This window comes from Hyaena hyaena, unplaced genomic scaffold (genome assembly GCF_003009895.1).
Source record: "Hyaena hyaena isolate Hyena2069 unplaced genomic scaffold, ASM300989v1 scaffold_1527, whole genome shotgun sequence".
In the NCBI taxonomy this organism is placed as follows: Eukaryota; Metazoa; Chordata; class Mammalia; order Carnivora; family Hyaenidae; genus Hyaena; species Hyaena hyaena.
The window spans coordinates 171,538-194,629 of record NW_024082165.1 but is presented as its reverse complement, the minus strand read 5'-3'; the positions used below and the strand labels follow the sequence as shown (position 1 = coordinate 194,629).

General features: G+C 42.4%; 1 protein-coding gene across 4 annotated transcripts in view; it reads left to right on the top strand.

Moving 5' to 3' along the window:
- Positions 1-23,092, top strand: part of TLE1 (TLE family member 1, transcriptional corepressor) — a 90,726-nt gene that overhangs the window by 20,874 nt on the left and 46,760 nt on the right. For 2 of the 4 annotated variants that reach the window (XM_039224061.1, XM_039224060.1), the window contains exons 5-6: positions 8,081-8,143; positions 9,530-9,604. In XM_039224061.1, coding sequence (XP_039079992.1) covers positions 8,081-8,143; positions 9,530-9,604 — 138 coding nt within the window. Of the gene's footprint in view, positions 1-8,080; positions 8,144-9,529; positions 9,635-23,092 lie in introns of all 4 variants that reach the window. The other 2 variants (XM_039224059.1, XM_039224058.1) reach the window with 1 other exon arrangement.

Genomic DNA, 23,092 nt, shown 5'->3' with positions numbered 1-23,092 from the left:
TGAAAACCACTGACCACCCATTAACCATTAAAACCTCAAAGAGACGCCAAACCCTTTCCATTTGGATTTCCCCAAAATGTGGTTAGTCATTTATCTACATATTTATATTTTAAGCAGAAAGCTACTCTGATGCATTAGAATTTAAGATAAAATTGCCTTTCCATTAGCGTACCTGTGAAGCAAGGTGTCATCATGCGATGGCTGGGATGGCATGGGAAGGTCTGCTGAATAGCCCACCTTCTGAAGAAGGTCTGTAGGCAAGGAGCCTTTCCTCTCCGGTAAAGGGCAGGGGAGAGTACTAGAAGATTATTTACAGTGTTTTGCATATACCATTTTAGGTACACAGTTTTTATTCAGACATCTTGAATTTTTCTTAGGTATATCAGATGTCATCTTTAGGATTATAGAAATGTATTTGTGGATGTGTTTTTGCGGATTTTTCTTTGTTGGGGAGCTAGATTTCTAATGTGAAGGCTGACGCACTGTTTCTCTCTGCCTGTGAAGGGGAGGATGAAAATGCAGAGTTGGTCAGCAACACTTTGTCTGCAATTTAGAATGGAGGTCCCTTATGAAATTCCCACTCTGTCTTGCAGAGCACTTCTGCCATTATCAGTGACAGACTGGGGCCACTTCTTGTGGTACCATTGTTGGCTGAGGGATAACACGCTCTTGGCTTTGAGCTGCTGTGGTCCTGTTTGGGCTGGTATTGCTTTGCAAACAAGGCTGAGTTCATCAGCTTTGTTTCTGGTTTTGAGTGTTTCCACTTCTTCGCAGAAAAAGGACTAGGCAGAGAAAGTGGCTTCAGTCTTGCTTTATGATTCTGGACCAATCATTTCCTTTAGGCATTGCTTTCTCCACATGTGATAAGAAGGTTGTAAGAGGGCTGGATACCCAAAGGGTTTCAGGGTTTCACTCCGTGGTACTTGTCAATCACAGGACTAGTGGGCCTAACCGCCCTTTTCTCCCTTTGCCTTGTAATCATACACTTCAACAGTAAATCAAGGGTGGTGTTCCCAAGGCCAGTGGAGAGGGAAAAAAGTTACAGATAACCCTGCCACCCCAGCATAATCACTGTTTTTATTTTGGGTATCAAATTACAGTGCTTGGCCACATGCACACATGTATATGTATTTATATACATATATATATATATATTTTTTTTAAATAGACACTCTTAACACCACATCTTTGTTCTTCCCCTCCTGCTTCATCTAGTGAATGTGTTGGCCATTTATGTATCATTATCCATAAAAATGACTTTAATGGTTGCTTGCCATGCCTTTGGGTTGATGTAGTGTATTTAACCCTTCTCCTAGTATTAGACAACTGATTTTTCAGGAGGGCAAATGTTAAGTTTTTCCAAAACTGTGCAGATGGTTGTGATGTGTTGAACTGCTGTTATATCTTTACCTGGCATTTTCTCTTTCGCTTTGAAGCGAGTGCTGCAGTGAACAGCTTCATGCATGGAATGCTTTTCATCTGAACTATTTCCTTAGGATAAATTCTTAGCTGTGGGAAGCCTTACCAAAGGGTTTGAATAATTTCATGCTCTTGAAACACATTGCCGAGTTCTTTCCAAGACGACTGTACCAATTTACTCTGTCATCAGTAATGTATGATCGTTCCTACTTCCCAGAGGACTCATCATTGTTGGGTTTTATTAATTTTTTTTTTAAATAAACTAACTTAACTGGTGCAGGAATGACCCACCTTGGTTGTTGGTGAGGTTGAACATTTTTTTTTATTTTTTTCTGTATTTCAGGCTGTCATTTCACAGACTCAAACTTCCAGTCAGAAGGGATTTAGAGATTATTTATTTCTTTTTTTTTTGTATGCTTTGTTTTCATGTTCTTGCCCATTTATCTGTTGCCAGACACTTCTTACCAACACTCCACTGTGTTTTTCTCTTGGCTTCCTGCTTAGTTCAAGGAAACCAAAAGATCAGTTTGCCAGCCCTCAGCACAAGCAGCATTTTTTATGATCCATCAATTTGCAATTTAATGGTGCTGGAGTTTCCCCTCCCTAAGCTGACTTTGGGCAAGATGCCATTCATTGGATTGCTTGGAGACCCATGGGCAATTACTCTCAAGCAGTCTTCGCCCTGCTTTGCGCTTCAGACAACACTCATTCTATATTACTCTGTGTGTTGTGGAGAAATGGGCAGACGTTGGGGAGTGGACACTTCAGTCTAGTAATTAGACCAGAGATGTAAGGAATATGAACATCTGGAGAGCCGAGCTCTTCGGAATCGTGAAATCCTGCAGCTTTTAAGTTCAGATGCCCAGAAGAACATGTGTTCTGTTCAAAAACCCTGCAGAACACACCAGGGTTAGGTTCATTGCTGGCCTTGGAGGTATTTGACCATATTTAACTTAGTCAAAAAATACATGTATGTGAATCTTCTCCCTACTGAAATATGATTTCTTCCTGTAAACAGAGCCTTATTCAAACACTGTTTAGACAAAGCTTATCTGGTTGCATCCTGATCATTATGTTTAGGGTGTGCGTGGATTCTAGTTTAGTTTTAGCAAAAGATTCCTTTGAAAGTGTGTTGGATGCATACTGTGTGGTCAGTGTTTCTGGGGCAGGTATGACGAGGAGCTGGGTCCCTTTTCAGTGGAAGTCTTGCTCTCTCGCTTCCCGTCTTGCATGGAGAAGACTTTAATGCCAGAAAAGCTGGTAGGAAACTGTACAGAAGCTATATGTAAATGGGATTTTAAACATAGAGGCTTGGGGCACCTGGGTGGCTCAGTCAGTTAAGTGTCCTACTTTTGGCTCAGGTCATGATCTCATGGCTCGTGAATTCGAGCCCTCTGTTGGGCTCTGTGCTGAACAGCTCAGAGCCTGGAGCCTGCTCTGGCTTCTGGGTCTCCCCTCTCTCCCTGCCCCTCCCCCACACATGCTCTGTCTCTGTCTCTCAAAAATGAATAAATGTTAAAGAAATTTTAAAAATAAATCAACATAAAGGCTTAGTTTGGTAAATGACAGTAAATGCTATGGAGGATCTTGAAGGGCCTAAAGAAGTGATTTTTGGTGTTATATGGCAGCTTCTAAGTGAATTTGAGGCAGGCCTTCAAGAGTGGGATTAAGAGTATATAGCACTTGGTCTTCTTTTTTTTTTAAAATTTTTTTAATGTTTATTTATCCTTGAGAGACAGAGAAAGAGCACAAGCAGGGGAGGGGCAGAGTGAGAGGGAGACACAGAATCTGAAGCAGGCTCCAGGCTCTGAGCAAGCTGTCAGCATAGGGCCCTATGTGGGGCTCGAACCCGTGAACTGTGGGATCATGACCTGAGCCGGAGTCAGACGCCTAACCAACTGAGCCACCCAGGTCCCCCGGTCTTTTTTTTTTTTAAGTTTATTTATTTTGAGAGAGAGAGAGCGCGCGCACGCACGTGCGAGAGCAAGCAGATGGGGGAGGGGCAGAAAGACAGAAGATCTGAAGCAGGTTCTCTGCTGACAGCAGAGAGCCTGATGCAGGGCTTGAACTCATAAAGTTCAAGTTCAAGAGGTCACCTTGTGACCTGAGGTGAAGTCAGATGCTTGACTGACTGAGCACTTTGTAGTAGTGTAGCTATAGTTGACCTATTTGCTCACTTGATTCTGATGAAACACTTAAAGTAGCTTGGCAGAGACCTGGGGCCCAGCAGTTGAAGTGACTTCATACTCATTTGTTGAGATGCAAACCCAAGTTTTTGGATTAGGAGGACCAACCCTAGTATCATAAGTGAATCAGTAAAGGAAGTTGGCATTGACAAGGAGAATTAAAGATCGTTCTGGACAGGCAGTTTGGATTCCTGCTTCCTATTGCCTCATTGTGGCAACTCTTCATGAAGTAAGCTTGATACTGAGGCCTTTCACCTGCTGGTTAAGTTACTGGGCACTAAGTTGTCCTTGCAAATCTGGTTTGGGGAAAGCTATTGAATGCTGACTCAATGTTGTCACCTTATGTGGTGTCAGAACTACAAGCATAGGGAAATTTTATTTATAAGCATTAGACTATTAGCAGGGACCGAATATATCTTGAGCTTTGGGCAGGAGAATGAGTTCTAGGTGAGAACATAGGTAGCCTTCAGGTCCTCTCCTCCCCCAGACTGGAGTTGTCCAGCCCTTGGAAGAGGTAGAAGGCAGCCTTGAAAGAGTCACAGAACTTTCTCAATCCCTGCTGAAGCAGGGTCACATGTCCAGTTTAACATGCTTGCAATCTCCGTGGTCAGGAATTAGAAGCACAGGTGAAAAACTGCACCTTGTTAATTTGTGCTAAATGAAAGGTCTTATCAGAATATCCTTGCTTTGAAGCAAGAGATAATACTCAATTATTGTCAGTTTTTATGCTGCCATGCACACTGTTTTATTTAAAGGCTGGGGAAAATGTTTATGAACCCATCCTGGGGTGGTGGTGGGGATATTTCAGAACGCCCAAGAGCATCCCCTCAGGAGGGTAGGAACTCTCATTTTGGAGGACCAGGGCAGCTGGAAGAATGTCCAGGTGAGCCAGAGGTGAGATCTGAATTTAGCTTCGTGGCTCAAAATCCAGCTCTCTTGTCAGAGGATGGTTTAAGAAGAGGGCTTGGAGACCTGGCAGAGGGAGGAGACAGCTGGGAGAAGAGCCTCCTTCGTTGTTCTTATTTCCATTCATTCTCCAGACGTTTATTGAGAATTCCCAGGGCAGATGGTATGGCTTTTGATGTTTCTTCATTGGCTTGAGCTTTGATCTTTAACCTCCTTCTGTTTTCAGTCTTACCTACTCTCCCCTAATTTATATTGTCTCTGCTTTTAATCTGTACTTTTCTCCTTTTGTTTTTAGTAACTTTGATATTATTAAAGGTTCATGAGTTCATTCCATTCAGGGTCTTAACTGTCTCCTGGCAGTTCAGTTCAGTTCTCCCTGAAAGCCATTTTATGTAATAGCACATATAATTATTATTACTAGTTAAATCTTCTTAAACAAAATAAATTCTATTAACAGCCCTAGGAGAAAATTAAAAATGGGCTTCTATAATTTTGGGGTGTTCTAACCCTGACCTGAAAGCCAGATGGGAAAAATATTCTTTATTGTGACCACATAAAAATTTAAAGTTACTTCTGACAAAAAAATCCATAGTAAGCAAGGTTGAAAGACAAGTGGCAAGCTGGAAAAACTGTGGAAGGGGCTAATATTTGCCTCTTGGCAATATATGGAAAAGGCTACTGCAAAAAGACAGTATTGAAGAAAGACCAAAGGAAAAATAGAGAAAAGGAAATGGACAGTGGGTCAATAAATAATATGAAAATATGTTTAAGGAAGAATCTAAGTAATGCAAATAAAAATGAGATCATTTTTTTTTAATCCACCAGGTAGATAAAGATTTTAAAAAGGTCAACAAAACCCAATATTGACATTGGGTAGGAGAGCATGCCCCCTCATAGACCAGGGATCCTGTAAATTGTAACCTTCTCTGCTGGGCAGTTTATCAGCATCCATTACAATGTAAAATATGTATGCACTTTGACCTAGCGGTTTCACTTCTAGTGATGCCTTTTGAGATCTATGTAGAGGGTTATTCGACACAGAGTTTGTAATTATGGAAAATTAAATGAAGTATGAACATTCACAGATACCAGGAGTGCTTAAACACCAGCATGCTTGTATAGTGGATGATGTTCTTTTTTTTCTTTTTTAAGTTTATTTATTTATTTTGAGAGAGATTGTGTGTGTGTGTGCGCGCACATGCAAGCAAGGGAGGGACAGAGAGGGAGAGAGAATCCCAAGCAGGATCCCATCCCAATCCCCAAAGCTGTCAGCGCAGAGCCCAACACGAACCTTGAGATCATGACCTGAGCTGAAATCTGGAGTCAGATGCCAAACCCACTGAGCCAACCTGGCACCCCCTCATATTTGTATTTATTGAGTGTAAAGGTATCCATATACAAATTTTTTTCCCTGGAAATAACATATTATAGAAAACCAGTGTTTATAATGGGACTTCTTCATGTAGAAGTAGATCTTTCCCATTGGGGCTTGTGTGCACATGTATAATGAAAGCCTGGAATGATGCTTTCCAGAATCTCCAAAATGTTACTAATCATGGATGATAGACTTAAGGTTATTTTAGCTTTCTTTTATATTTCTGTATATACAACTGTGTGTGTGTGCCTGTGTATGCTCAAAGTGAGCATATGTCATCTTTAAAAGTGGAAAACTTTAAGAGAAAGTTTGAGAAGGGGACAGTACGGAATGCTGTTGGAATGTATGGAGTGGAGGATGAGGACCCACAAGTCTGCAAAGGGCATTCCTACGCCTTCACACATACCTCGATATATAGTGCAGAACCCTGTTGCGAAGGAAAGGGAAGCCTGCCCATACTTTCGAGGAGAGCCATGACCTTGAGTTAGCTTGAGTGTGTGGCTATGATCAGATGAGCTGGGTGGGGCTCACCCGGTTCTGTTTTTGCACCTGGTACAGCTGCAGCTTTTTTGCATAGATCTATTTGCCCTGCTGGTTAAAGCAAGGTCATGGGTTTGCTCTCTGGACTAGTCATTTCCCCCTTTCTTCCAAGGCAAGGTCTAAATGCAATACTATCTCATTGGTGGTCAGGGAGAATGAGTTGGGTTGGCCTAAATCCCATCCCATAAAACCAAAGGTCTTGTTGCTCATTTAACTGGAATCATCTTGGAGGACAGAGGCAGCTCTTTTTTAATGTACTTGATTATATAGTTCCTGAGTTTTCTACTTCATCTTACGTATTGCATTCTCGCTTTCTCAAGGGCATAGTCTGTGCGCTTCATAATTTTCTTCTCCTCATGTTCCTTTTCATTGCCTAATTCGGTAATAGAGGTGGCATTAGTAAGCATTGACAGAAAATGATGAAATAAATAAGGCCAATGCTGGGACTCTTTTAAGACTCTTTTTTTTTTTTTTTTTTTTTAAGTAGAACTGGTTTTTCAGAATTAGAGAAGAAAGCAGACTTGCTTTGCAATGCTGGAGGATGTTGGAAGTGGGGTAGGCAGGTAGATTCTCCCATAGCTTGGAAGCAGAAAACTCTTTATTCCTTCTCTCGGCTAGTTTGTTCCTTAGAGCAGAGGGACTGCTGTGGATTTGGACTTGAGGCAGGGACTTCTGATTTCTTTACAACAGCCTGTGCCACAAACACTCAGGACATGTTTTGTTATGTTCAGCTGCCGCTTGGGCTCTGTCAGGGAAGTGTTTGCATTTGATGCTGAATTGTGGGCAAACTTGACAAATACCTAGGGTATCTCAATTTGACCCTCATGGTGAACTTGGGTTCTGTTTCAGCAGTGTTTTTCTTGCCTTGTTTGAAACCATGAGACTCAGTGAAGGCTACTAACATTGAGGTCCCTTATGAGTTGTATGAGAGTTGGGACAAGCGAGTCGGTGCCTGGATGGCTCAGTCGATTGAGCATCTGACTTAGGCTCGGGTCATGATCTCACAGTTTGTGAGTTCGAGCCCCATGTTGGGCTCTGTGCTGACAGCTCAGAGTCTGGAACCTGTTTCAGATTCTGTGTCTCCCTCTCTCTGCCCCTCCCCCGCTTGTGCTCTGTCTCTGTCTCTCTCCCTTCCCTCTCAGAAATAAGTATTAAAAAAGAAGTTGGGACAAGCAGGAAGGGGGTCTGTGGGCTCCTTTCTCCTCTCTTGCTCTTGTCCTTGTCTTGAAAGCTAGATGGTGTTTGATGGTGCTCCTGCCCCACTGCGTTCTGAAACCGGTAGGAGAACTTGCTATAACAACGTAAATATGCAGTGGTACGCCGTAATTGAATAAGCATACGAGGTTAGGGGCTTTGCAATCACCAGGTTAAAGGATCATATAGCCTTAAACCATGCAGATTTCCCGACACAATTAAACTACCCATTATCTTTTCTTTAAGTGACCAATAAAGCGTGCGGTTATGTCTTACTTTGCAAGTGGGATTAATATCTGCTGTTTATCTCCAGATAAATATTAGCAACAGAGCCCAGGAAAAGCCAGTTTTATGCCCTTGAGAGTGAAGTAGTGGAGGGCTCAAGTATTGGGTATGAAGTTTTATCTTTCTGAACTGATTATGAAGTATACTAAACATTTATCTGGCTTTGTCTTTATAGACTGAAATCGCCAAGAGATTGAATACAATTTGTGCACAAGTCATTCCATTTCTGTCTCAGGAAGTAAGTAAAACTGTTCAGCTGTTAAAGTGCAATTATGTTGCTTCTCTGTTTGCAAATTAGCTAGTTTTAAGATGTTAATTTTATCACAAGGAACAAGTGTGAAGAACATCTGTTACAGCTGAAGTGTGTAAACCCCCTGCTATTCCATCTCACAGATCTGAGGGCACACTGTAAAAGTGGTGACAATAGCTCAACCCCAAATTAATTTTTTTTTTCCTGTGGAAGACTGCTAAATGACAATCCAACGTAACAGCTTTTCTTTTCTTTGACAAGCAGTATAAGCTTGGTAGCTCCTGATGACGCAAGGGTCCTTCCCTCTAGAGGGCTTTTCCTTTGCTGCATTTTCAAAATGGGTCCATCAGGGTTGACTTGACCATGAAAGCAGGTATTGGCCCTTGTACCTCAAGTCGGGTTGACTCCATGCTGTCCTTGGAGGAAGCAGATGTTCATGCTCTTAAGTTTACTTTACTGTTGGATGGATATATGCTGATAAATGCTCAGCTGTTTTAAGTGTGTACAGGATGCAGGTGTCTTGAGACAGAAAAGCTGGAAAAGCTTTTTGGGCCCGCAGCTAGAATAGTGGGTGTCTGTTCTTGGTAGCTGCTGTTCCATGCTGGATAGCACACCTCTCTGCCTTTTCCAGCCTAACATCTACTTGATGTTACAAGTTAGATTTGTTGGCCTTTGGCATCGTTTTGTTAGACTTGAGTAATTCTGGTTTCTGCTACAGTCTCATGCCTCCCAGAACAAAGATGTGGCTTTGTTTTTATTTGTGGGTGGAGTTGGGAGGTATGCAAGGTGTTTCCATTGTGTGAACTAATTGTTGGGGGGGGGAGGGTCCTTCATTTTCCCCTCAGGAGGATGAAATATCTAAAGACTAAAGAAGGAGAGGAATTCCCAGAGTTTCCCAAAATTACTGGTGGGTTGAGATTTGTTGGCCAGAGAAGTAATTGAAGATTTCATGTTTAAATTTTCAGGATAGAAATGGGGGTTTTAAATTGGCTGTAAACTTCACCTGTTCAAACTTAACAGCAAATGCCTTTTGCAAGCCAGGGTGATCTTCTGAATCCCATATTACTGATTTTCTAAGGCTTTGGGTTACCAGTTTGGACGTCCTTTTTGACTTTTCTATGATCCCAACCCCCAAATTCCCATCAGAAGTTAAGTGGGGACTAGTGTTGGTTAGAAATAAGGGAAGCACCATTCTGTTTTCCCTTTCCTGCTGTACGTTGTGTTCTGTGAAATAGTAATAAGTGCTTGAGAACTTTCACATGTGAATCCGTATTCTCCTTGAACCTACATTGCATGTGCCTTTGTGTTTTTGTTGTTGTTGGAAGGTACAGTGAAGTTCTTTGCTAATACTTTTTCTTCTCCTTGTTTTCAAAGCATCAACAACAGGTGGCCCAGGCCGTCGAGCGTGCCAAACAGGTGACCATGGCAGAGTTGAATGCCATCATCGGGGTACGTGGCCTACCAGGTCTACCTCCTACAGTGTGTATAACCAGCTTTCATTTCTTATTAATTTGATGGCTTAATCTATCTGTCTATGTATAATGTTATGTAGTTTAACGTTGGCCTGTTTAATAAGGGTGGGGGAGGGCAGCTTAGGTATGACAAGGTGTGTAGGGGAAATACAGAGGAGCATAAGGAAGGTGATAGCAACATTTTTAGGAGAGGAAGAAAAATAAATCTACTTTTCAATGAGAACATAAATGCCATTTGTCCTCTGACACTTAAGACACCCTTGTTCTGTTAGTTAAATCAGAACTTCAGGTTAGGGTTGTATATACTTTCCTTACTTCTGGCTTCTACCTTTGGATCACAGAGAGGTCAAGACAGGTCTTAGAATTATCCCTTCTTTGGTCATCTAGGGTATTAGACCCAATGTAACTGCTCTTTCCCTTTCTGGTGCCTCTTTCATGAATTTTTAAGTGGCACCCCAATGAAAAGAGTGCTCTCTTGCCATTGAAGAAGTGATAATTGTCTGCCCCAGTGCTCTCTAGCCTTTCACCAGGTTTCTGCTCTCCTGCCTTGAGTTCAGTTAGCACTCCATGCTGGCGACTGCTTGTCAATCACAGGTCATTTGCTCTGCATTAATGAGCCCTGTGAACTGTGCTGCGGTCAGTCCCCTGCTTGAGCTAGTCCCCGCCACTGCAGGACCGGGGATGGTTCTCATGTTTTCTGCCCTTCCAGACTAAGCCAGAGAAGTAGCTGAAACAAGGGACCATCCTTTCTGATTTTATTCATATGTGACTGCCTTGAGCGGATTCAAATCACTCATTTATCAATTTATGTTAATTGCTTGTGAGAAGATGCCCTGCTGGTCTTTATAGTTCCCTCAGACACTTTGTAATGATAATTAGACATGCTGCTGTACGGATTAAGAGTGCCATAGTCCAATGACGGCCACAGACAATGGAACCAGTTAATCCATCAGGGTTTAAAATTACATCCCAACTGGAGAGGGAGAAAAAACATAAGAGCCAAGGAGGATTAAAGAATGAGCCTCAGCTTGAAAACTCTCCTTTCATCAGTTTCTCAATTGCAGATCTGCAGTCGGGTTGCCTGTGGTAAGCTATTGGCAGTCAATTAGGTGAAATAAACTGGGAGGGTGACCTTCATTTCCTTTTAATAGCTTTTTCCTCCCTGAAATGGGGAGCTTCAGTGGATTTTCAGCTTAAATTTTATTCAAGCTGCTTTATTACACTTGACAGCTTAGCTCTGCATAAACAATTCTCCCCTCCTCCTCTTTCCCCCAGACCCAGGCTCTGCCTTTCTCCCCCTTTAGATCACATTTTTGACTGTTACTTAGTGGGCTCTCTAATCACATTCAACAAAAAACACAATTACATCTGCATTTGTCGGCTGCCTTCTGTACCCTTTTCTTGTGTAATGAATTGCTTTATTTCAGAGATCAAATCAAATATTCACTGGTACTTTTGCATGTACTGTGTTTGATTAGCAAAGACTAATAGCAAATTGTACTTGTAGCTCAAGCACAGAAATTTTTTAACCCAAATGAATGAGGATGGAAAAGCCTGTTTTGATTAAAGAACAACATATGCAAAGCAGCTCTCAAGTACCCAGTTAAACTTTGTGGAACATGTTTGTTTTCTGATAGTCTCTAAATTTTTACATATCAACCTCGTACCTCTAAATTCTCAAAGGCACTGCCCAGTCCTGCACATTAGAAAGGAGGAAATTGTATTAACCAGATGTTTATAGGTAATACTCACTTTGAATTGAATCAGAAAATAAAAATAGGTTGCTCTAGAAGGGCAGATGAATCGCTAATTTTATGAATGGCTTTCATCCAGGAAACATGTTGTTGAGATTATAAAGGCAGATTAGCTCTGATAGCTAGCAACAATAACTCAAATCAGTGAATTGGGCCTAGCACAAGACTTAACGCCAATTGCATGTCTCCAGCGTACTAACGTGTGCGGTTTTTATAATTGTAATTTTTGGCTCAGTATATTAATTTATGTCAGAAGGCCCTTTTAAAGTTCGTAGTGATCAATAATTATCCTGCAACCATAAGTTTCATGCTCTGGCATATGCTTGATTTTTGCTTGAAAGGAATTGTGTGCGTCCTGGAAAATTGAAGTAGCATAAAATTGGGTTGACAATTCAGTGGACCTTTGCACCCCTTCATTGAACATGCAGTGTGTCAACCTGCCTCCCCAGAGGGGAGGAGGCCCCGGGAGGCTGTCTGTTCCTACAAGCAGCAGCTGCGCACAGAGTAAATGCAGCCCGGTTTGATAGCAGCTGTCAGTATTGTTCAGGGACCAACTCAGGATGAAGAACAATGGGAGAGGCCACGCTCTTCGTCTGCGTTGACTTTCAGGCTAAGAAAAGAAATAGTAATTTAACGGTTTAGACATCTATTACAAGTGTGAAAGATCATGAAAGAGTTGCCTTTAAAATGCAAATGAGCCGAAACATTCTCATTCCCTTTAAGGTGCAATCAAGGGGGCTTACTGCTTGCTTGGCAGGACTAAAGACATTTCTCTTTAGCAAACCTGGAAAAAGTGAAATCTTAGGGACACCAAGCTTCTAAGGTAGGCTCGGCTTGTGTCTGGGTCTGTGAACGGTCCTGGAGGAGGAAGAGGGAGGTTCTATTTCTGGCATCCTTGTAGAGTGAATTAATGGTGCACGGTTTTCAGCGGCATAGCAGACTTAGTTCTCGTACCTGACAGGAAACACTGAATTTAAAATCTTTTCCACTACAGACAGCACCTGCCTTTAACTTAGAGATTACTGGCATTTAAGAAAGCTAAGCTTCTTAGATTCTTGATATTTGGAGAAACTATTGAAATAGTTTAGCAGTACTTTTTTTAAACAATTTTGACCGATAGCACATTTGATAATTGGTGGAATAATTGCAACCCTACTTCTTGAATTTTGCTTTTTTATGAGCTCTTTTGCTATTAAACGAGTTATGTTCTTGTAGCAATAGAAAGAGTATTTAATAATGCAGGGATCTTAATAGGCATGGGATATTTTGATTTGACACACAGCTCATTTGTGCTTTAGAAAACAGGTGGGAAGGGAAGCTTACTGGAGACCTTGATTTTTTTTTTTAATCAGTTAAATTTGTTTCTTTTTTACATCAGGATAGTCTCCATGATGTAAGTTGTCTTCCTTAAACATTTTTTTTTCTTTTTCCAATTTGGAATTCTATTAACAGTGCTCAAAACAAAGTAGATTTTTAGATGACAACACTTTGTGGAATAGTTAACATCTTCCTGAAGGCAGGGAAAATGATTGAAGGACCCTTCAAGATCACCTTCCCTTGTACTATTTGGGGAGTCTGGCACTAAGAATTTTTCTTCTACTTGCTATAATAATAATTGATTTTCATTGAGATTGGGATTCCAGATAATTAGTGTTATCTTTTAACAGGTTTATGTCACACGTAATTAATATAGATCATATAGATACATATATATTTGTACATACGGGCTTTTAAAAAAATTTTTTTTAAATGTTTTATTTATTTCTGAGAGGGAGAGACAGGGTGAGCAGGGGAGGGTCAGAGAGAGAGGCAGACACAGAATCTGAAGCAGGCTCCAGGCTCTGAGCTGTCAGCACAGAGCCTGACGCGGGGCTCGAACCCATGAACTGTGGGATCATGACCTGAGCTGAAGTCGGACACTCAGCCGACTGAGCCACCCACAGGAGCCCCTGTATATACGGGCTTTTTAAAAAAAAATATTGAGTATAATTTATATGTTCTAAACTGCACCAATCTTTTTTTTTTTTTAATTTAAGAAAATGTTTGTTTATTTTTGGGAGAGAGCAAGTCAGGGAGGGACAGAGAGAGCCAGGGACATAGGATCCCAAGAGGGCTCATGCTGACAGCAGCATGCCTGATGCTGGGCTCAAACTCATGAACCGTGACATCGTGACCTGAGCCAAAGTTGGATGCTCCACCAACTGAGCCACCCAAGTGACCCACATCTTTTTCTTTTTTAAGGTTTATTTATTTTTGAGAGAGAAAGCAGGGGAGGGGCAGAGAGAGAGGGAGAAAGTGAGAATCCCAAGCAGGTCCATGCTCTCAGTGCAGAGCCCGACATGGATCTCAAACTTAGGGACCAGGAGATCATGACCTGAGGCCAAAATCAAGAGTTGGATGCTTTTAACCGACTGAGTGGCCCTGGTGCTCGTGAACTGCACCTATCTTCCATGAATAGATTACTTTGGTGTGTGCACATACCCTGTACCTCACACTACTTTCAGCGTGCAAGATCTCTTTTTCTCCCCAGAAGTTCCCTTTTACTTCTTCTTGGCTGGTGTTTCTTCACTCCCAAAGAAAGATATTTTTTGTTTGTTTGTTTGTTTGTGTTTTTGTTTTTTTGAGAGAGAATCTTAAGCTGGCTCCACACCCAGCATGGAACATGACTTGGGGCTCCATCTCACAATCAGGAGGTCATGACCTGAGCTGAAATCAAAGTCAGACACTTCACCAATTGAGTCACCCAGGCGCCTGGTTACTTTTTGATGGCGCCACCCAGGTTCCCTGGTTGCTTTTTGATTAAAAAGTAAAAAATGATTGGCCAAGTGTAATTTAAAACAAAAACAAAAACCCTACATAGTTGGATGTTCACTTCCATCCAAGTACTGTGGCTGCACAACTTCATGGTGTTCTGTCCTCATCTTTCTAAGAGTGGCTTGTCTTGTGTTACCTTGGACAGAGCATAGGTCTAGGATTAAATGGACTTAAGTAGTGCCAAATGGACTTGGTGCTGCCAATCTGTAGCTTTATGACCCCATACAGTCAGTTAACCTCTTTGAGTGTCCCCATCTGTAGATGGATAATACCCTCTACCCTGCCTGGCTTTTGTGGGGATAAGACCTTGGCTGGCAGCCTTTACCCAGCATGGTGTCCTGACTCCTTGAACTGAGCTTCTGTCTGCCTCATCTCTTAAGTGCCTCTATCAGATCTGAGGGTCCATTTGGCTAAGTGCCTGTGAGGGGTGATGGCTCCGTGTAGTGGGTCACCTCCCCTTTTGTCTTTTCTAGTGGCTACATGGGGTGTTGGTGTTTGAGATTAGACCCCTCCAGATGCTCTGCTCCTGCCATTCCGTTGTCTTGCATGAATGACTTAATAAGGATGCAGCAGTGAAGAAGCGTCGGTTGTTTGACTTTTAATGAGCAAACTTAAGGTCCAAAACGGAAAAGTTAAGTCTTGGGAACAGATGGAGACAAAATTGAGAAGCAAGTTCTCAGCTTCCTTAAGAGGAAGGGGAACAAGGCCTTTGCTGGCACTGAGGGACTGCACAGATCTTTGTGATGGAATTGGAAGGAGAGAGGAATAGGTGGTCGGAAGACCCAGGTGGGGGTTGCCCTTCTCATACCACAGAATGCCTCATTTTTGATAGCTGCCTGAGTACTGACTGCTGGACGTAAGAAAATTTGAGCAGTTTCCCATAGCAATGCCTGTGAACTTCAGGAACTCAGAACATTTAGGGTTAATGTAGGCCACCTTGTGTTTTCTTTCTTGTTTATTTGGATCTTGTCTGGCTTAATTTTCCATGAACAGAACTTCTGCCAAGCCCATTGGGGCTGCAGTTAAGGGTCAGATGTGTATATTCCTGCTCTGTAGGCAAGCTTACAATTCTCTGTATTTTGAAACAACTTAGTATGAAATAAAAGAAGTCTAGGGGCTTTTGTGATGTCTGACTATCTGTGTTTGTGTAGGGGATGGCTATGAATACAAACTCCTGATGTGTCTGTAGGAGACGTCCTGTCCTTAAGAGATTGAGTTGTAGACCTACAGGCTCCCCATTGTTGCATGAGGTGATTGGTTTAAGGATTAGCAAAATGTTGGATTATTTTTCTCCTCCGGCTGTAGCTGTCAGCTATCTATAGGATTGTAGTGTGTGAAGTTTAAGAGGATGAGGTTAGCCTCTTATTCTTATGAGTATGCAGTTAATCCTTGGAAAGCCCATCAATAACCCAGCTGTAAGTTTCTTTATAAAACAAATTTGCCCTAGGAGAATAATGCATAGCCTGCTACCAACAGGAGGAAATGAAATGGCTACAGCAAGCATGGATCTTCCAGCTGTACTAACTTACATTTAGTGATATACCCTCCACCTAAATTCTAGTGGTCCAGCCCTTTTATTAATTTTCCAAGGAGAAGGAACAGTACCGCAAAGCCTGTTATATGTATCTACTTCTTTGGTTCAGGTTTAGATTTGTACTGAGAGTACAAGCAGGTTTATCTGCCAAATGCAGGGCTTGGCTTCAAAGTCTGGGTTCTTCCAAATAGTCAGTGTGCTTTTTAGTTATTAGAAAACTCGTTGAGGCATTGTTTACTTTTTCATTTCCCCACATTTATTCAAATGATCTGTACTTGATTCCTTGGAAGAAGGCATTATCATATTTTCTTGAGTGGAAAGTAGAGCATCCCATTTTAAGAGTTAGATTTTTGAGCAGATGAGGTGGTGGAGTGGTTAAGCCGATTGATAACTGCTAAGTGTTAAGATTTTTATTTTTTTAATTAAAAAATATTTTTAATGTTTATTTTTGAGAAAGAGTGCAAGAGGGGGAGGGGCAAAGAGAGGGAGACACATAATCTGAAGCAGGCTCCGGGCTTTGAGCTGTCAGCACAGAGCCTGATGCTGGGCTCAATCTCAAACCGTGAGATTATGACCTGAGTTGGAGTCGGACACTTAAGTGACTGAGACACCCAGGCAGCCCTAGATTTTTATGGCTTTTAAAGTGATGTATAATTTACATACCAGACCATTCACCCTTTTAAAGCATGCAGATCAGTGTGTTTTAGTATATTCACAAACTTGTGCACCCATCACTGCTAATTCTAGAATATTTTTATCACTTCAAAAAGAAACCCCATATCCATTAGCAGTTACTCTGCCTCCCTCTCACCCCGCATCTGTGCAACCACTGATTTTTCTGTCTCTGAATTTGCCTGTTACAAACATTTCATGTAAAAGTAATCCTATAACATGTGGCCTTTTGTGTCTGGGTTCTTTCACATCTCAGGAAGTTTTCACGGTTTATTCATGTAGCATATACTTCAACCATTTTACTCATGAATAATGTCCCATTGTATTAATATATCACATGTATTAATCCAGTCATCAGTGGATGGACATTTAGGTTGTTTCTACCTTTTGGCTGTTATGAATAAGCCACAGTGAACATTGTGTACATGTATGGACACGTTTTCTTCTTGTGAGTCTAACCTGCAAGTGTAATCGTTGAGTCATATGGTTACTCTGTCCAGACCGGTTTCCAAAGTAGTGGATGAGAATTCAGTTTTTCGACATCTTCTCCAACACTTGTTCTTGTCCATCTTTTTGATGCTAGCCCTTCTAGTGGGTATAACGTATCTTGTTTGTGGTTTAGATTTGCATTTCCCTGATGGCTACTGTTGTTGAACATCTTTTCATCAAAAGTTTACATGGTTGGGTGGCTCAGTTGATTGAGCATCTGACTCTTGATCTCTGCTCAGGTCATGATCTCATAGATCATGCATGAGTTCATGCCTCGTGTTAGGCTCCACACTGACAGTGCAGAGCCTGTTGGGGATTCGGTCTCTCCTTCCCTCTGCTCCTCACCCACTTGTGTTTTCTCTCTCCCTTTCTCTCTCTCTGTCTCTCAAAACTAAATAAATAAACATTTTTTAAAAAGTGGACCTCCTTAAATAAATGTGTTTTAAAACTTATTCTGAGTCAGGCCTTTCAGTCCTAGTGCCCTCTGATTGCTGTCACGGCTGTAACTGTCATTTAGGGCAGGTGGGAGGAGCAAGTAAGTCAATGATGATGGAGGACCAGTTGGCTTTTGTGGATCTGCTGAAATGCAGGAAAAATAAAGATAAGTTCAGATGCTCTTGAGAAATTTCGCCCTTCATCCTGGTGCCTGCCTACAGATAGGCCATCCGTTTTGCCTCCTTGCGTCATTTTCTGTGCACTCCTGCATTGAGATGGGACCTTGAAGTGGATTTGGGTTTTTTGTTATTGTTATTGTGTGTGTTTTTTTTTTTTAAACTGTGTTCAAGTGGCTTGAGAATTCTTGGCCCCAGTAAGCAGTTTCTGCCTGTTTATAACCCTTGCCCCTCTTCACGAGAGAGGCCATTCACATAATGGGAGGTTTTCAGATAACTCCTATAGTAGTGTCCTTGATGTTTTTGCTCCCACACGGCTCTTTCCCACTCTCCCTGTGCTTGTTTACTGTAGCATGCCAATTTTCTTTTTCTGTAGTCTCCCAAGATAAGAACTGAGTGTTTTAAAGAACAGGGAAATAGCAGAAATTGAGGAAGAGTGATTTGGAGAGAACTGTCAACAAATGCTACTTTTCACATTTTTTTTTCCCCTTTAAAAGTGTTTAAATACCGAACACTATAAATGCCACTTACTGTCACGCTTTTAGCATTAGATATGCTATTTTGGGCCATGGTTTTAGTTCTGGTTGGGTTCAGTTTGTGATCTGTATGACATGGTTTTCCCTAAGGTTATAAAGCCAGTTAAATTTCAAAAATTCAAGTTGATTCTGTGGTTGGTGATAAAGAGCTTAGCAATCTGGTGAGGTTAAGGTGGGCGTTGGCCTTCATTTTCTTTCTGGGTGTCCTTTCCAGTTGTCTTGGCAGCTCTGTGGTGATAAAGCGTGTGCTGCAGCTGTTTTAGAAACAAAACTGAAGAAACCACTACAGCATTACATTAAAGCTGGGAATGTAAACAGCAAAGTCAATTTTATTATAGTAACATAATTGACCCAGGCTGCGCTAGGTAAAATGGGAATTAAAATTCTGAGTGCGTTGCTGTTGTTTGACATGGATGAAGTGACTTTATTCTTTGTGGGTTTTCATTATCATTAACTCAGAGTTTGGTGTTTGTTTTACTTGTCTCGCTTGCAGCCTGTCCACAGTGTCTGGGTTAAGAGCAAGTGCATGTCTTCTTCTGTCAACACCAAAACCTTTACAGAACCACCTTAGAGGCGCAAAAACACCAATACCTGGAAATTTCCAGTGTAGTTGTTTGGCTTTTTTTTTTTTCCTTTTTTTTTCCCCCCAGTGTAGCTTTTTAAAATTGTTTGATGAAATGTGAACTTCTTTTCCCCCATTGTTTATTTTAAAGTAGTAGAGTCAACTCTGGGAAGCAGATGCCTGTTTTGTGAGTTGTGACAGGGTATTTCATGGCGATCAAGGGACAGTGAACAATTGAATGCTGAAAAGCGTTTTTATTTTTTTAAGCAACCATTTGTCAAGTCACTTGCTGTATAAGAACATGAATTCTAATGTAATGGGGCAGAATTCCAGCTTCGATCTAGACTAAAAGTTTTCAGCCTCCACACTGTTGACATTTTGGGCTTGTTAATTCTCTGTGGTGGGTGGGAGGGGGCTGCCCTTTGCATTGTGGGATATTTAACAGCACCCCTCCCACCCCCACAATTCCTCCAGGTGTGACAAGTGTAAATGTCTCTAGACATTACCAGGTGTCCCTAGGGTGGGAAAGGAGGGTGTCATAATTGCTGTTTGAGAACCACTGGTTGTCTGAGAAACCACCTGCATTGCTAAAAACTAACATTGCTCATCCAAAATACCTTTTCTGGTAGCTTGACAAACTTTTTGCCTGTGTGTCCTGTGCTGTATAAATTTGCAAGCATTAACTAAAAAAAGAAAAGAAAAAAAAAGGTTTACTAATTAGTGTAAGGTAACGAGGAGGTGGAAGGTTGGATTTCTCTCACCCTCGCTGTTATGTTGAGAAACATCTCAGTTTCCGCATCCATCCATGCAGGTTTGGGTCTCTGGAAGACCGATGCACGTAGGTTCCTTTAGTTGGTAGAGCCTTTGGGTTTTTCTTTTCTTTTTTCTTTGAAGTTTTGCTGGCTGTATAGCGATGTCAGTATCTCTTTTGTTGTAAAATACATTTTAAAAGTAGCATTCATGTTCCCCCCATGCCCTCCCTCCCCTTTTGGTGAAGGTGACCATCACTGGAGTGTCTCTGGTGAGCCTTGTTGAGAGAAAATGTCCTTCGAAAGACAGATGGGACAGGTGGGCTGCCCTTTCGGAGTTAATTGTTTACTCTCCCAGATGTGGGCCTTCTGTGCATTCCAATATGTGTGTGTTGTCTCAGAAATGACACTTTTTATTTGTTAAGCGTCTTTACAAGAAGCCATCACTGCCATTGTTCAGGCTTGATTCTTAAAAGCTTCCTTGGAAGAGAGCTGGAAAAAAAGAGATCCTCCTTTTTCAGACAGAGGGATGGAGGATTGGGGATTGGGGACTAGAGAGTGGGGCTGATGAGGCACAAATCTAAGAACACATTTCCATCTGTCACTGCTGTTAAGGCTTCATGGTAAAGGTGGATTTATCCCTGGCAAACGTCCAGTGGTGAGGGTGGATTGTTTCAGAACATGTGGCGTTATATGCCCTCAAGAGCATCCTCTTACCTGGGAAGGGAGAGACATGAGAGAGATCTTTGTTGGAGAAGGAGATCGCCTCTTCCTTCCTCTTGCTTGGGTACACTCTAACAGTTGCTTGTGAACTTGACTGGGCTGCCGGGTCCTAGGAAAAATGCCGTCTCAGGGAATGAAAGGCTTGCCATCCTCATTGTGACCTGACTGTGAGCCCAGTGTAAGCCACTCCCTCCTCTGTGAAATGGGATCCGTGATGCTCACCCATCTTGCCTTGGGTGTGTTTTGAGCTGAGGCCATGTAGTGGACCTGAAGGTATCTAGGAGTGCTGCATGGTAAGATAAGTAGAATGTGAGGTCACAGAATCCATGTTTCCTGGATCCACAGCATCTTTGGTAGTTGTGATCCATCCTATCCCTGCTTAGTACTTTTTACAGTTTGATAGGATTTTGCTTTGAAAGAGGGAAGAAGCATGGCTAAGCTAAGGATGGAGGAACTTGGTTGCCTCTAATAATGGACAGTGAGCTTTCTTCAAGAGGAGGGGAGTTTCCCCGGCGCCAATTAGGCTGTTGGATATCCCTGTTGATAGTTATTAGCCTAAATGTTGGGTTTAATCACGTGGGTCTACTTCACAGCTGTGGCAAAGCCCCTTTATTATATAAGCTAGTTTCTCTTTTCAATAATGTTTCAGACAAGGCTTTCTAGTTCATCCTTCTAAAAACCAACTTGGGTTTGGCAGAAAAGCTCTACTTCCTTCTTGGGTATCCAAACATTTGCCTCAAGTATGCCTTTGCTGTGACATAAAATCGCACCTCCAGAGAAGTCTATCGGTGACTCTGTTCTGGATTTTTGGGGGAATGGGGTGTGCAGGGAGGGGTGAAAGGGTGGTGGCCTCCACCCGGTAGTTAAATCCCTTCCCCTCTGCTTGGCTTCGCTCATCTTGTAATCTGTGCCGTGCTTAATTACCCCGTTGCACTTGCTTGTGTATGCATCATTGCCTCTCCCCCCCCAGAAGCCGGACATAGCTCTTATTCTCCAAGTAATGATAGCAATTGCTAGTAGAGCAGACCTGTTCCTCATCCTTCTCCGAGCACATTTCTTATGGCAGGTGTCTAGTTCCTAATTAAGCACTAATGAGCATGCCTAGTGGACCATGAGCTTGCTGCCAGCCCCTCCAGTTTTATGTCTTGCTATTGCCAAGCTCTTAAAAGGTGACAGAGCAAGAATTAGTGTCTTTGGGATGATAGGAAGGTGATTTTATACATAAAGAAATTGTTATTATGATCTCAGATGGTGAATGAGGAGTTTATAAATACTTTCCAAGGAGACTATCAGTGCCGCCCGCTCTGACCTCTCCCCCTTTCCACTTTTCCGCTGTTGAGCACGGTGCTCCCCTTGGATGGAATGGGAGTTTCAAGGGAAGGTTGACTCCCAAAGATTTTTGAAAAGATGCGAGGAGTGTTTGAAAATTTATTGTAAACTGACTGGAGACACTGATTTCTGGCTTTAAGATGTTGTTTTCTCTTACTCTGGAGGGCGGGAAGCATATTTAGGATTCAATTAAAGACCAGTGGTCTGGGTAGAAATTACTGAAGATCTGGCGTGAAGATTGAATATATTCAGTACACGCGAGAGGGTCATAAATAAACGAGTAATTGAGTCCCAGGGAAGTGAGCACAAATCAGAATCTTAAGAATTTTCTAACATTACACCTTAGAAATTGAGCTTTAATCGTTTTTACTGTCTCATCAAAAATGAGTTTTATGTTGGACAGCTGAAATGTGGCCAGATTTATGGCTTAGGGGCCATTTCTTGGATATTTTCTCATTTACTACAACATGCTCTTAAATAGAGCAGTGGTACTTTTTAGTGTGAACAGATTTCTAACTTCTGGACTGGGTTAAGGGATAGAGGCAAAGGCATTTGTGCGTGGGGACTTGGGTCACCATGGGTAGAGTCCACACAGCAGGGCAGAGTGTGTTCCTCATCAAGGCCTCTCCGCCTCTCAGTGTTGTCCTCTGTGACACTAAAGGGGAAAGGAAGTGATAAACAAAGTCTCATGCTATGGTTTCTTCCAGCTATGCCAGTTTGGCCCCTGGCGCCTCCCTCTGTGTATAGTGGGATGAGGGCAGCCTTGAGGGTCATTGCTACATGACCTCAATCCCCTCCCGCCTGGTGGGAGAACCTTGGCAGTTCAGTCAACACCCAGTTTAGTCTCCATTCTTTCAGTGCTTCCTCCTACTCCTGTGTGGGCTTATGAAATAAGGGCCCAGGAGTACTTGCGAGGGGAGGGGATATGCCTAAGATGCTGGTTCGTTCTTCTGCCTTCCAATAATTTAAGGTAGTATTTTGGTTGTGTCTCATACCGTTGTGGTAAGTTAGCACAAGAATTTTGGGGAAACAGAGTCACTGCATGTCACTAGTCTCTGGTGACCGGTCGAGAGTAGTTATGGTTTGTGGGGTGCACATCTGCGCCTCCCCTGTTTTAACTTTCCTGAAATCAGGAAGCATCTCACCTTCAGCCCCACAGTGGGTTTCGTCCCTGGAGGCACAGAGAGATGGATCTAACATGAGTGCCTACCGACTAGCCCAACTCCCTGCTAGTTCTCAGCTACGGCTCTGTGGGGAGGCTCTGAGGGGAGGACTCGTGCCAGAAGGAGGCAGTGTAGACGGAGCTCAGATTCTATTTGGGGAAGATGGGGAGAGGTCACTGTATAGGTGGAAGCTTTTGATGAACTGAAGACACTAATCACGTTTTTTCCTTTTCTCCCCTTTGTGTCTTTGTTCTCCTCATGTGTTCGCTGAACCTCCTGTTTGTTTCCTCCATTCTCTCATGTCATGGGTACTTCTCCCCTGGATGTTGCCTCACCACTGCCACCTCCCCTCATCTTCTTCGCATTCCTGTCTCATCGCTTCTCCTTCCTCTTCCGCCTCCTCCCCCTTTCTCTTCCCCTTTCCTCACCTCCTCCCCCTTCCTCTTATACTTCTTCTCTCACCTCCTCCACTTCCTCTCATCTCTTCCTTTTCCCTCCCTCCCTTCCTCCTCCCCTTCTTCTCACCTCT